At 44.9% G+C, this 14,607-nt stretch overlaps 1 protein-coding gene across 2 annotated transcripts in view; it reads left to right on the top strand.

Annotated features, from left to right (window-relative positions):
* The first annotated feature begins 1,504 nt into the window (after positions 1-1,504).
* Positions 1,505-14,607, top strand: part of LOC147448875 (universal stress protein PHOS34-like) — a 52,414-nt gene continuing 39,311 nt past the window's right edge. The window contains exon 1 of one of the 2 annotated variants that reach the window (XM_086521318.1): positions 1,505-1,748. In XM_086521318.1, coding sequence (XP_086377444.1) covers positions 1,571-1,748 — 178 coding nt within the window. In that variant the 5' untranslated portion in view covers positions 1,505-1,570. The remainder of the gene's footprint in view (positions 1,749-14,607) is intronic. The other variant, XM_086521317.1, reaches the window with a different exon arrangement.

The raw sequence follows: 14,607 nt of genomic DNA, 5'->3' as shown, positions 1-14,607 counted from the left end.
TGCACTATGGGTGAAGGTAGTTCAATTTTCATTGTTTGACAAGTGTCCCAAGGAAGCTTAAAAGACTTGTGAATGAAAAAAAATCATGCTCTTTTAAATGCTATTTTCTAAAGTTGCATTCACCTTTTTGGACTAGAAAGTGTATGCACCAGTGTATTCATAGGAGTTAGATCCCATGACGTAAAATATTGATAAAGGGTCCTTTGATTTAAGGACTTCATTTAACTAATTTGTTTTATTATTTTTAATGTTTATTAAATTTATTCTTTTTTAATGAAAAAACACAAAAATATTTTTTGTTTCAATTTTTAATTTTATTGTTTTTATTTTACTTTCTTCTCATTTTATTTTGTTTCAAAATGTTGATGTGCAATGTGCACCTTTCACATTATTTAAGTGAGGCCTTTTGTAATATACAAACCATTTGTGATTATATATGTGTAACAGATAATGCAATTTTATATCAAAACACAATAAAACTTCCATGTGATTGTAAGCACACATTTAAACGTATGACTCTACTCCGCATTTTGAATTCACACACTTCCGTGAAGCAATCAAGGCAAGCTAGTTCTTTTTGAAATGCCAACTTGAACCTTGACCATGTTCAACTAGGTGTCAATGTACAATCAATTCAAGTAAAAGGGGAAAGCTTTGGGAAGCGACTGATCACTGGTTTTCACAAAACAATTGAGCCAGCATTATCTGTGTGCTTGTGGAAGAGAGAGAGAGAGAGAGAGAGAGAGAGAGAGAGAGAAGAAGAAGAAGAAGAAGAAGAAGAAGAGAATTTTAATGTTGTAGGAAACTATCCCAAGAGACGAGAGAGAGAGAGAGAGAGAGAGAGAGAGAGAGAGAGAGGAGGAGGAGGAGGAGGAGGAGAAGAAGAAGAAGAAGAGAATTTTAACGTCGTAGGGAAACTATCCTGTGAGAGAGAGAGAGAGAGAGAGAGAGAGAGAGAGAGAGAGAGAGAGAGAGAGAGAGAGAGCCCTCCTCATCCTCCATCACCCTGCATGCTTAGAGGAGAGTCACCCACAAGGCGTTTCCAAAAACCACTTTCCCTTTGCTACTCTGTCAAACATGTTATTTTTCATGTTAGTACTCTTTTCAATTTATAATAATTGAAAGATGGGAATCTGGTGCATAAAACATGTTATTCAAGGGGTGTTGGCCTAGTGGTTAAGGTGAGGGGGTTTAAGCGCACCCACTATGATTCAAATGAGTCATGTGGGTGTGAGTGAGTGGGCGCAATCCCCGTAAAACTAATTGTAGCGAAGCTTCAAACGGCTTTAAAAAAAAAACATGTAATTTAGTCTTTTCATTTTCATTGCAGAGCCTTAGAAGTTAGAAGGTGAGTTTGCTATTTTCTCATTTTATTTTATTCTTTTAAAATGCCAACTTGAACCCTGACCATGTTCAACACAGTGTCAATGTACAATCAGTTCCAGTAAAAGGGAAAAGCTCTGGAAAGCGATTGATACTGGTTTTCACGAAACATGGAGCCAGCATTGTCTGTGCCAGAGAGAGAGAGAGAGAGAGAGAGAGAGGGGCGAGAGTTTTTTTTTGAGCAATTATGGAGCATCAAGAGCAGAAGTTGAAGGGCAGGACCTTCCTTGTTGCCGTGGATGAAGGTGAGCACAGCCTCTACGCTCTTCAATGGGCTTTAGACACTCTCTACATCGGCACCGCTCCGGATGATCACATTGTTGTCCTCTACGTCAAACCCTCCCATGCAACTCTCAGTGGTCCAGGTTTCTCTCTCAATTCCTTGTCTCAAACAGGTGTTGGTGATTATGTCTGTACACACACACTTTTTTTTTTGTACTACACACACACACACACACACACACACACACACACACAGTACTTTTTTTTTTGTACTATACACACACACACACACACACACACACACACACAGAGAGAGAGAGAGAGAGAGAGAGAGAGAGAGAGAGAGAGAGAGAGAGAGAGAGAGAGAGAGAGAGAGAGAGAGAGAGAGAGAGAGAGAGGTAACCTGCACATGAGGTGTGCCCAGTGCAGTCGTTGGCACCATGAACGTGCTCAGACCGGCTGCTACTTTGTGCACATGATGGCGGCCATTCGTTCGAAGCTGGACATGATGTATTGCTGACATTCAAGGCGCAGAGCAGGCAGGAAGCCAGAGAGCTACACATCACTTGGGTCGCAGCTTTTGCAGGCCTGTGACACCGGTTCCCGCCATGTGAACGCAGTTAATGCTTGCAAAACGTGATGAAGGGGCAGGGATTCATTGCGGTACGATCGATAGCGAGCCATTTCTCTAAGTGCAAGGGTGTGGTGGGTCCCCTTTTCACCGAATGGGCCTCACGAACGGCCCATGTGCACAACATAAGAGAGAGAGAGTGCTAACCTCTCTACGAGGCAAATGTACCCACTGGCCGATGAAACCAAAACAGGACATACGACGAATGGTAGCTCTCGTAAGAAGGAAATGAAGTAAAAGAAGAACTTTTAGTGTCATAGGTGTTAAGAGTTATGGCATCTCTCTGGATTGGTCGAGTTGGTCCCATTTTCTTCTAGGGACAGGTATTAGGCAGTGAGGGCTGTTTTGTGGTTGTGCCCGGCTAGAGTAAGGTTGCGTTTTCGTGTTGGGATGTGTATAGCCATATTTAGCTCAGGGTTTTGGCTTGGTTCCATGGCCATTAGGCTCCTCCAGGTTGGGAGTATTTTTTCCAGCCTTGCCACTTTTTTCCCTCATAGCCCTAGTGGGCTTATGGTGCATTCTCCCTGCCAGTTTCCTATTTTTCTCCTATTTATGAGGTCGTAGGGGTTGGTGGACTACTGGCCGAACTCGGATCTAGAAGCATATAGGGAGGGCAAAGGTGCCAGAGGGAGTCAATGTGTGCACAATGCCCTTGGGTGCAGGGCATCCCTAGAGGCTAGCGCTAGGGTGGGCGATGGCTCAGCCTAGCGTTTTCTTCAGCCCTGACTCCTAGCAGTAGGGCAGCACCACAGTCAGGCGATGGGCAGTAGGGATACCTCCCTTGCGTTTTTCTCCTCAGGGCAGCCTACAGGTGGGTGATCACATGCAAAGGCAGAGCAGCTTTGATGTAGGCCTAAGAGAGCAAAGAAATCCCTTTCCTCTAGAGGGCAGTTATACGACGACAACCTTGAGCCTTGTTTCCTCTTTCTCCGGATTCATCTTGTTGCCAGGAGGAGATGCTGTTTGGCTTGCCCATGTTGAGCCATGTCAGTGGTCTCATGTGTAGGGCCAGACGGTAGTAGCGATCGTAGTTGTGTTTATCTCGGGACTATCCATTGGGGCATGTCGAATCACCACCCTTGGTCACTTGTATGAGCAGCTTGTTACCAGCATGGAGAGCCTTTCCCAGATCTCTCTCTCTCTCTCTCTCTCTCTCTCTCTCTCTCTCTCTCTCTCTCTCATTCTCAGATGTCCGGTCTCTTTATACCTCAGGGTGATCTTTTTTTTCCATAGGTGCCTTGTTCATATATGTGGCATTGCAAATGTTCTAGATTGGCGTCTAGGTGTTTATTGGATAGCGAGCGAGTTCTTGCCTTCATTGCATCTTCCGTTGCCACCTTTGATATGGTATTAGAGCCCTAGGTGACATGACCACCTTGGATGCTTCAATCTGGTTGATCGATTTTGAGAGAAGAATCTTGCTGTTTTTTTCTTGGGTTTTCTCTAGTTTGGGGCAGATTTGGGTATGTGGAGGCCTTGGATCCTCTTCTACGACCTTCCCATCCGTTACCCTTGATTACCCCGACCTCCCTTCACCGAGGGGAACTGGATGGAAGCTACATGAGGCGTAGCATTGCTGGATTGCTTTGGTTTTCCCTGATGTGGTCATGTTGCCGTGCCTTCCCCCAAGGGGAGCAAGCGTGCGGTTGTTGGATCTAGGGGGAGCTATTTATTTCTAGCTTCTTCTTTAGAGAGAAGTGTTTGGACAGCAGTGTGATCTTCAACAACACTTTTGGAGTAGGTTTCTATTGTTGTGTTTTCTTCCAGGAGATGGATTGGCAGATTTGCTATGCCTTTTGCAATCACGCCTTTCTTGGAATTGTCGACGGAGCTACCTATCCGATGTGCAGTAGGTTGATGATTCAGTTGCACCTTTGTACCAGGTGTGGATTATGGACGATTGAAGGGATCTCTTTCCTTCTTGAAGCAGAGGATGTTCTTTGATTTTTTTCTTGTCCATCTAAGGATAGAAGTTCTAGTTCTAGCTTCACTTAATTCTTGCTTATCCAATATGCAACAAATCAGGTGCATGTTCCAGTGCATGTGTTGGAGTTGGCTTTGGCAGGGAATGGGGGATTCTTCTATCTCCATAACCATTTCTTGTTAGATCATCCGACTTCATTGGATAAGGTTTAGAGGTGGAGCATGTAGTGCCAAATGCTTAGCCGACAATAACAACAATTCGAGGAGGTTTTGCTGGAGTATTCCTATCTACATGTTCTCTCTTCACCAATGGTAGTGTGGCCCTACAGATTTGGTCATTCCTTTTGCCCTTCATGTGCTTGTCAATATCAATTGTGGTTTGCGATCTGTTATGGGTGGTATTCTTGATGATCGACAACAGATTTGTCGAGATCTTTTGGAGGTTTGCCCGTAATGTCGACAGTCGGTGGGGACATCTAGTTCCTGCTCCCGCAGCTAGCAACATTTGGATGCTTCTTCCATGCATCCCTTTGGAGAGCTCCAACCTTGGGGACGAACCCCTTGGTGCAAATCCGGCCATGGTTGGATAGAGGTTGGGCTATATGTTGTTAAATATGCACATGGACATGCTACATATACCTTGAGTGAGCTTGATGGGACAAAAGTAAAAATTTCCATTGAAGCAAAACAAATTAAGTTGTTTAAACAAGAAGGGATGTGGATGCATTTGATGCCAAAGCATGTGAAGAAGAGGATGTGCTTGACTGTGTGCAAGCTGACAATGAAAGTGAACATATGTTATCCGATAACGAGTTTTGATGCTTAACAAAAACTATTGTGGCACATGCCGGAGGATATGTAGGTTTAGAGGGGGTGAATGTTGTGCCGTGGCACGCTTGCAATGTGAAATCTAAATGTTCACCTCAATTTTATGCTTTTTTTTACGCGGTAGAAAATGCTACCATGTACATAGTGTCATATGTGTGAAAATGGTTGCCATGGTTGCAATCGTATATATGCCTTACCGGGGACGAGGCCTTGAACGTGGCACTGATTCGTACAGTGAATTCATTGTTAATTTGCTTTTGAAATGTACAAATGTCAAGTGTTTTTAAGTGGCATGCTCGTTTTGCCTAGAAAGTTCAATGCGAGTGACCTCGGCAAAAAATAGCATGTTTCATGTGTGGCCGTAAAAGATGTGTCGAGTGTTTTTTAAGTGGGAAAATGAGGTTCAAAATGAAATATGAGCCCAATAGGGTTTTCCCACAAATTCAAGGATTTTTTTCTAGCTCACTTGGGCTTTTTACGGACAAAAAAGGACATTTTTGCAGAGTTACCGGGGAACGCCGCCTAGCCCCCGTTCCGGCGTTCCGGGGGGCAGTTCCCTTCCCGAACGTTCCGAGACGTCCCGGAACGTTTGACGTTCCGGGTGGCCAGTGCAAACCGGAACGGCCGTTCCGGAATGCCCCTGGAACGGCCAACGGCTACAAACAAATTTGGCAAAAATTGAAAAAATTGAAGTAAATGTTTGGGCTTTGTTTTGAAGTGTGCAAGGCCTCAAGGACTCATAAAATGCACCCCCCTCCCCCTTTCTCTCCACAAGCTAATCCTAAAGGCTCAAGCTCTCTCCCTCTCACACTCTCAAGATCTCTCCCTCTCAAGACTCACTCTCTCAAGGCTCAAGGCTTCACGCCTTCAAGCTCTCTTCCTCTCCCTCCCACTCTCTCAAATCTCTCTCTCTCTCTCTCTCTCTCTCTCATCATCTAGTCATAGCAAGGTTGAATGGTCTTCAAAACGAGTTTTTTGTGAGTATTAGAGTCAAAGCACTCTAATACTCCTTGTATTTAAACACAAGGAGCTAAAAATGCACTATTTGGGTGTTTTTTATACCTCCCGTTCCGCGCCGTTCCCGTTCCGGACCCCTACTCGTTCCCCCGTTCCGCACGGATCCCATCGCCGTTCCCGTTCCGCGTTCCGGATAACTATGCATTTTTGGGCTAAAAATGGTCAAAAATAGCCCAAAATTAGCATAAAATAGCTCGAAATGTCACATCAATGTCAGTGCTGCTCTTGCTCAACCTGAGAGTGAGTTTTATAGAGCCAAAAATGAACCCATTTGGACATCTAAGGAAGGAGATACAACCATTGCAAGGGAAGTTGCTAGTGCAGCCCGTGCTGTTTCCACCCTGTGTTGGAGGGTGTGAGGCCACCAATTAGGGTTTTCCCTCTTCAAATAATCACTTAGGCTTGTTTAATGAAGTTCTGAAGCTCCCATGAAATGGTTATGATGAAGAATTGAAGCGTAAATTTAGGGTTTTTTATCAGAGCGAAAGAGCACCGTATCTGTGCAATTGAGAGCGAGATTACATACACAAGAGTCTTGAGTTGATATTGGTTGTTTTCTATAGTGATGATTTCATGGCTGGAGTTTTGTTCTTTTTGAGTGTTTCTTTTGCTTCCATAGTTCAACGGTTTCGTTGATTTTGCTACGAACCTTCATAGTCAAAGGCCCGACGCTTTCCTAGCCGCATTGGGTACTTCTTGACAGCATGTCGATCTCTCTAATCTGTGTCTTTGAAGAGTGACAAGTAACCTAGAAAAGAAGGGCTTGTCCAACCTCCCCTTGTTCCTCTTTCCACTCATTGATAGTGGACCTTGTACATTGCAGCAAGCCAATCGACGTGAGGTGGGAAAAAGAAACCTTGGTTTTAGCGCAAGGCTGCCAAGGGGTGCACCCATAGGAAGGAGTTGAGTTTGGGTAAGAGAAAAGCCTTCTTCAATGTAGATTGCAAGCAACACCAAGCACGCAGAATCCCAAGTACTGAAGTACACACTGTTGAAGGAGGAAATCCACCGAGCCCATCCACCCAGAGGCTCCGTGACGAGACACAAGCCCAATATGTGGTACGGCAATTGTTATATTCAGCAAAACAACAAAGACAAAGGCCGACAAATGACGGGATTGATTTGGAAGCTTTGCATAGCTATTTGAGCACCTTGAATCCCCCTACTAACCGTGTTACGCCACCCTAACCTTCCTAGATTTACTTCTCTGGTCTGCACCGAAATTACTTGACTACTTCTTCACGATAGAACTTCGGAGATGTCTCTCAGTTTCTGGGAGGCATGTTCAAGAACATGCTTTAGGAGAACGACTGCATGTGGTTTCCGAAGTATTACTACAGGTCCTCTATTATAAGACGGGCTCCGGGTGCCAACGGAAAAGAATAGATTGAACAACTTTAAGCACTTCAAATAACAACTGAACTGAAAAAAGTTCCACCCCAAGGGAACCTGGCCCTAAACGCTGGCGCCCCTTTCGGTATTTCTTTATTATTACTGATTCGCAAAGTACAACAGTCGAGGATCACCTCCTCTGCAATCTGCGCATTGAAGAGTGCCAGAGAGGCCAAGGCTCATATTTAGAAGCCCAAAGCCTAAAAGCATCAAATATGAAAAGCTGACCCCCAAAAAAACACTTTTCTAAAATTTCGGGATTTTCCTAAAAATCCGTAATTGTGGAACATCCGTAGAGGTGCCACGTCATCATATTTTGCTGTGCAAAGTCTTTTGAGTGTGTTCTGCTTTATTTTTAATGCCTTTATATCACTTGGGCTCCCGTAAGTTGGTGGGAACTCTTCTTTGAAAATAGACCACTTGTCAAGACTTTGGAAGTCTGTAAAACTTCTTTTTCTTCTTCTGCTGCTTCTTCTTAGGGTTTTGGCCCCTTGGCTAGGCTTTGAAGGTTGTCTCCGCTCTTCAGTGGCTTGACACGTTAGCAGTTTGTGACATCCCCCCTTCTTGAAAGAAAGTAATCGACAAAACAACTCAAGTTAGCTCAAAAATTTCCGAGGGTCATTCCGAGGGACAATCAATTTGCTCTTTTTTTTTGTTAAAGAGTTCGCTTCTCCTTTCAGCTCTTTTGTTAAGGAGTTGGCTTCTCCTTTCAACTCTTTTGATCAAGGAGACTCTTGATATTCCGGCGTAGTAAAATTAGCCATCACACGGAGACCGTGCTGATCTTCCACAGGTGTCTTGATGCACTAAAATTACAAACCCAGACAATCTCATCCAATTAGGAATATTCAGTAGTTGGCACATCACAATGCAACACAAATGCTCACATATACATGTTACAAGAGATAGAAACATAAATTTGCCAATGAACACTCCTTCCACATAATCTAACAAGGTCCGGGCCGGGAGATATTCAACGACTCCCTCATCACTCCTCCCGCATAACCTAAAAAGGTCCGGACCGGGAGATATAGAGGCCTTTTACAACCAAACGCCCCCTAGAGTGCAGCCTGCATCGTTTGGAGGTGCTATTGTCACAAACTGCTGACGTGTCAAAGTCCTGAAGAATGGAGCCAACTTGCAGAGGCCGGCGAGGGGCCTAAACCCTAAGAAGAGCAAGGAACAGAAGAAGAAGTCCTACCAACTTATGGGGACCCCGTCCGATGGGGCCCTAAGTGACAAAGGATTAAAATAAAGCAGGACCCAGACACACACAAAGAAAGACTTGCGCCGAGAGCTGATGACGTGGCAGACCTGTACGGACAACCCGTGTTTTGCGCTGACAGTGCTTACGTGGCAGTTGTACAGAATTCCGTGATTTTCGATGGCAACTTTTTGGCATTGATTTTGGACCAGAAGCTTTTGAGTTTGAAGGCTTTTTCACTGAAACTGCATTTTAGGCCAAGGGCCTTTAAAATACGAGGCTAGGGCTCATTCTCTGGTATGCGTCCTAGAGAAGGTGTAGAGTCTGGAGTACCGGCTTGTACTATGTTGAATACCGAAAGGGGCGCCAAGGTTTGGGGCCAATACTCTCTGGGGTGGAATTCCGCCACTCCGTGTCGCGTGTCGTCTCTCTCTCTCTCTCTCTCTCTCTCAATTCAATTGTTATTGAAGTGCTAAAAGTCTGTTCAGTCTGTTCTTTTCTATTGGCACGTGGTGCTCGTCTCGTAACAGTGGTATCAGAGTATCAGGCGTGTGCTTTTCTGAAAGCATACCGATCCTACCAAAGAGCAGACAGAGCAAGATCGCACTTCCAAAGCTCATTGGAAATTTTAGCTTCGTTCTCCGACCCCGGACTTAGTAGCCACTCCTACCCTTACTTCATCGCGCATCGGGCACGCCCCCGTCTTCACCGCTCATGTCTTACAAGGCATAAGCCAAAAAGATCACTTGCAAGAGAAGGATCCAAGATTTGTTTCGAGCCACTATTTTTCTCAAAAGCAGTGCCATGCAGATGTCGACGTCTATAGCTACCAAGCCGCACACTTCCAAGGACTTGGCAAGCTTTCAAGAAATTTTTTGCTCGAAGTTATATGGTTTCTAACATCTTCCTTCAGAGTGCAACTTCTGGCAGAGTGGGATATCTTGAAATGCTTGCCATGGAAACCCTAGAAGATTATAACTTGAAATTTCTGGACATCTCTCAATAGATGTCTCTTCACGAGCAGATGACCTTGGAGGTCTAGTGCGATTGCTATCTTGGGACTACCATTGCCGCCAAAGAAAACACTGTCTGTCCAAGAGCTGATGGACGATGCTGTGCTCGGCTACGACCTTATGGAATGAACCTAACCCTAATTTTTGGTGCAGGTTTCAGGATGGAAAGTCAGTTGATTTTTCAAGCTCGATTGATATCGAGATTGCTTTTTAAGTTTGAAATCTGTTTGAGAACTTGTTTGGTGATCCTGTTGGAATTTGTTTGAAATGGATGGTATCTGTTTTGAACCTGTTTTGGTGCCGATTTGAAATGTTTGACTGTGGTTTTAATATTGATTTCATTGATTGGTGATTTTACTCCCAAGTGGAGAAGTGAGAAATACTGTTTTGGTATTGTTTGAACCTCAGAATGACGCAGGCCGATGGTTGGGGAGCTTCCGTTGTATGTTTGAAAATCTCGGAATGACGCAGGCCGATGGTTGGGGAGCGTTTCGTTGTATGTTTGAAAATCTCGGAACGATGCAAGACGATGTCTGGGGAGCTTCCGTTGTATGCTAGAAAACCTCCGAAGGACGCACGCCGATGCTTGGGGAGCGTTTGGTTGTATGCTTGTAAAATAATTGTTGTCGTGACTCCCGGCCCGGACCTGGATGGTTATGTGGGAGGAGTATTAAGAAGTGTGAGCAGTGGTTACTCTCAGCACCTCCAAACGACGCAGGTTGCAGTCTGGGGCGTATTTGGTTGTAAAAGGCCTCTATATCTCCCGGCCCGAACCTTATTAGGTTATGCGGGAGGAGTGTTCATCGGCGACTTTATGTTTCTATGTCTTGTAACATGCATATGTGAGCATTTGTGTTGCATTGTGATGTGCCAACCACTGAATATTCTTAATTGGATGAGATTGCCTGGGTATGTAATTTTAGTGCATCAAGACACCCGTGGAAGATCAATGCGGTCTGGGTGTGATGGCTGATTTTACTACGTGGGAATATCAAGAGTTCGGATCTGGACGAAAGGAGAAGCCAACTTTGTAAGGTGCAGCGGAACTGAATGTTGAACTTTGCTCAAGATGAGTGATCCAATCGTGCTCAAGGTTCCTTTTTTCTTATGGAAGGGAGAGCCTTCCGTTCTTTAATGAGAGAGTGCAATGGACACAAACAAAGTGAATGGACACTGTGTGTGAAGGTGCATGAGACTGAGAGATAGAGAGAGAAGAGAATACGACACCGGAGATGTTGTCAAACCCTCCTCCAAGGGCCCCACTCTCGATGGCGAGAGTGGTCTACTATTGATTGCACAAACTCGTACAATGGCTGATGCAAATCTAATGGGGCTATGTCGAGGTCGACGGTGTGGACGACGAGGATGAGACTGGCTGAAAACTAATTGCTTCGAACGATGACTCGCTGCTCTTCTATCTGCTGAATTTTGCCTTGCTGAAAACGCTGGTTTGGCAGTGCAAAAACGCTGATGCAAGTTGGCAAAAACGCTGAAGTGGCTGGTCTCTTAGGCGCTGATTTTCTGCAGCACAAACGCTGATCGTATGCTGCTAAAAACGCTAAGTGGGCTGGTGTAAAAACGCTAGACAGCAATGCTGAAATTCCTGGTTGGAAAACACCAATGCAAGGGGCTGAAACCGCCAATGAAGGGGGGTTGAAAACGCTGAGGCTGTTGGAGAGAAAACGCTGGTGTGTTTGGCTCCAAAAACGCCAGGTTGAAGGGTTCTTGTTCTTGCTGAGAAGTGACCTGTTGAGCAATGCTCTTGCTGCCTCTTCTGCCAGAAAGTGCTAGCCCTAGGTTGCTTATATATTATCCTAGCAAAATTGCCCTACCTAGTTCCCAAAAAAAGTCACTTAATAAATAAGTGAAAAATGTCAAAAATAGGGAAAATAGGTTTAATGCATTGGAAAATTCCCCTAATGGATTCTGATGAATTCTGATGGGAATGCTCATGATCATGCTGTGTGCAACCGGAGGATATGCATCTAATCTAAGTGACTGGTCATGCACAGTCTGCGAACAGACTCACAAAAGTGCCAGATCACTTCCTATTCTAGACTGACTTGATTGACTGAACCTTGGTCATGCTGTAGCTTGTCCACGGACACATAGGGTTGGATGTGTCACGTGACAAACTCCTTGATCAAAAGAGCGGATAGGAGAAGCCAACTCCTTGATCAAAAGAGTCGAAAGGAGAAGCTAACTCCTTAACAAAAAGAGCAAACTGATTGTCCCTCGGAATGTCCCTTGGAATGTGTAAGGTGCAGCGGAATGAATGTTGGACTTTGCTCAAGATGAGTGCTCCGAACTGTGCTTAAGGGTTCCTTTTACTTACGGAAGGGAGAGCCTTCTACATAGTAACAGGGAATGGCAGTTTTCATGACTCCATGCCCCGTTCCGCGTTCCCATTTCCCGTTCCGAACCCCGTTTCGTGTTACGAACGTGAGTGCTCTAAGCAGGGAATGGCAAATTCATGGGCGTTCCCGTTCCCCGTTCCGCGTTCCGACTGCCGTTCCTGGTAACTATGGCCTTCTGTTCCTTTAATGAGAGTGCAATGGACACAAACAAAGTGGATAAACACTGTGAATGAAGGTACTGAGACTGAGAGATAGAGAGAGAAGAATACGACACCCGACAAGTTGTCAAACCCTCCTCCGAAGGCCCCACTCTCTATGGTGAGAGTGGTCTACTATTGATTGCACAAATCTCTACGATGCTTGGACTTGTCGATGATGCCGACAACGATGAGGATGACGACGAGACGGGCTGAAATCTAAAAACTCTAAGGGCTGAAATCTGCAAATCTTTATCTGCTGAATTTTGACTCTATGTCTGTGACGACGGCGATGACAACGATGCAACGACGACGTGCTGGAAACGCAGATGCTGAAATCTGTGTTTTCCGGATTGAAACTGCGAACTTTGCGGGATCTGACCTTGCGGCGAGGATCTACTGTGGGAAGGTGAGATCTGCGAGGTCCGGGGGTTCTACTGTGGGTACTGACTGCTGAAAACTGAAAACGCCGAGTCTAATGGAGTTCTGTCGCGAAGATCTGCAAAAACGTTGATGGCTTCAGGTTGATGCAAAAATGCTAGGCTGAAAATGGTCCTGCTGCAGTGAGTTTGCTAACGCTGGGGCTTCTTGCTGTCGCCAGGAATCTGCAAGATCCAAAAACACTGGTTGATCTGGTCCAAAAACGCTGGGTTTATGCTGTGGAGCAAAAACGCTTGGCCTCTTGGGGGTTCTGCTGAGAAGTTGCCTGTTGAGCGTGTGCTTCTGCTGCCTCTTTTGCCAGAAAGTGCTAGTGCTAGCTTTGCTTATATACAAACTTAGCAAAATTGCCCTACCTACTTTCCAACAAAAGTCACTTAAAAATAATAAATGAAAAATGTCAAAAATAGGTAAAATAGGTTTAATGCACTGGAAAATTCTCCTGATGGATTTTGATGGTAATGCTGATGATCATGTTGTGTGCAACCAGAGGATATGCATCTAATCTAACTGTCTGGTCATGCACGGTCTGCTAACGGACTCACAAAAGTGCCAGATCACTTCCTATTCTAGATTGACTTGACTAAACTGAACCCTGGTCATGCTGTAGCTTGTCCACGGACACATAGGGTTGGATGTGTCACGTGATATCCCCTCCTTTTCAAAGTGAGGTACTGGTACCGAACTGTATGGCGTCGAGGGAGATCACCAATAGGGTCTGGAATCCTAGAAGGGACTCTTCGCCGGCCCACTCTGAGGCGTGGGTCATGCGATACTTGAACTTCATAAAGGTCTGCAACGCTTGCTTCTTTGGGCCGTGCCCGAAAGCGAGACAAAGTCTTCTGTGGCTTCTTCAATGCTTCAACTTCGTCTAGAGTCATGCTTCTTTCTTCTTCAAGAATCTCCATGGCTGAAAATTCCTGAAACCACTTCCAACACAAAAACATGAACATACCCATTCCATGTAAAGTGACTGGAAAAAGACTATTCCTTTGAAAAAACTGTGCATGCAATGTAGATGGACTTAGAGACGGAGTGCCAAACCGTTCATCAAACACATGCAAACAATGAGATCGAATCTTTTCTTTTTGATCTAAATCAATCAATTGTGGCAAACCACAATGGAAATGCAGATGCTTGATGCTCAATCCTTCTTGTGCTCTTTCGGATACTGTGTCATGCCAAGGAAGCGACATGGAATGTGAATTCCTTGGGTGCAAAGATTTCATCTTTTCATGAATCATCCGTATACATCCGTGCTGATTCATGAGTGAATCGTGCTCAACGTACAATATGGCATGCCTATGAAAAGGGATCACATAAGGACGGTGACTAAAATACAAGAAAGCATCACGTATGAAACACTCGAACAATGCGTACTGACTAATCACTCAAACACATAATACTTCCTGTGAGGTTCTATGGACCTAGGCTCGAGAGCCAAGATCGGTTCTTCGTGATTGATCAAATCTTCCTGTGGGGGTTCTTTGGACCTCGACTCGAGAGCCAAGATCGGTTCTTCGTGATTGATCGGGTCTGCAATGAGGTTAGCTTCACTAGAAAAAGCATCAACTAACCCATCATCCTTGTGAACAATCACATCGTGATCATACAAATCATCATGCTTGTGAAAAATCACATCTTGATCATGCAAATCATCATGCTTGTCATTGTCATGCAAATCCTGTGTGTCTTGCTTTGGAGAAGAAGAGATTGAGAGAGTCTCCTTTTTCCGAATCTCTTGCATCTGTGCCTGCACTTGAGAAAAGAATCGGAACAAGCCGGCTTTCCTTTTGTTGTGCTTATGCTCTATGGCTGCCATTCTTTCTTCGTGTTCACGCTGTATTTCTGCTTTTCTTTCTGCGGCCTCCGAGCGTGCTTGCTTGCACTCGCGCTCACGCTCAAAGTCGGCCTTTCTTTCTGCTTTTCGTGCTTCGCGTTCTAACTCCCTGTCCATCATCATCTTGTCGAAAGCCTCCATAGGAGTGAGTGCAATCCTTTG

The sequence above is a fragment of the Adiantum capillus-veneris genome, chromosome 10 (assembly GCF_014529385.1).
Source record: "Adiantum capillus-veneris isolate H3 chromosome 10, ASM1452938v2, whole genome shotgun sequence".
NCBI classification, from domain to species: Eukaryota; Viridiplantae; Streptophyta; class Polypodiopsida; order Polypodiales; family Pteridaceae; genus Adiantum; species Adiantum capillus-veneris.
This window is presented reverse-complemented; position numbering and strand designations above follow the sequence as displayed.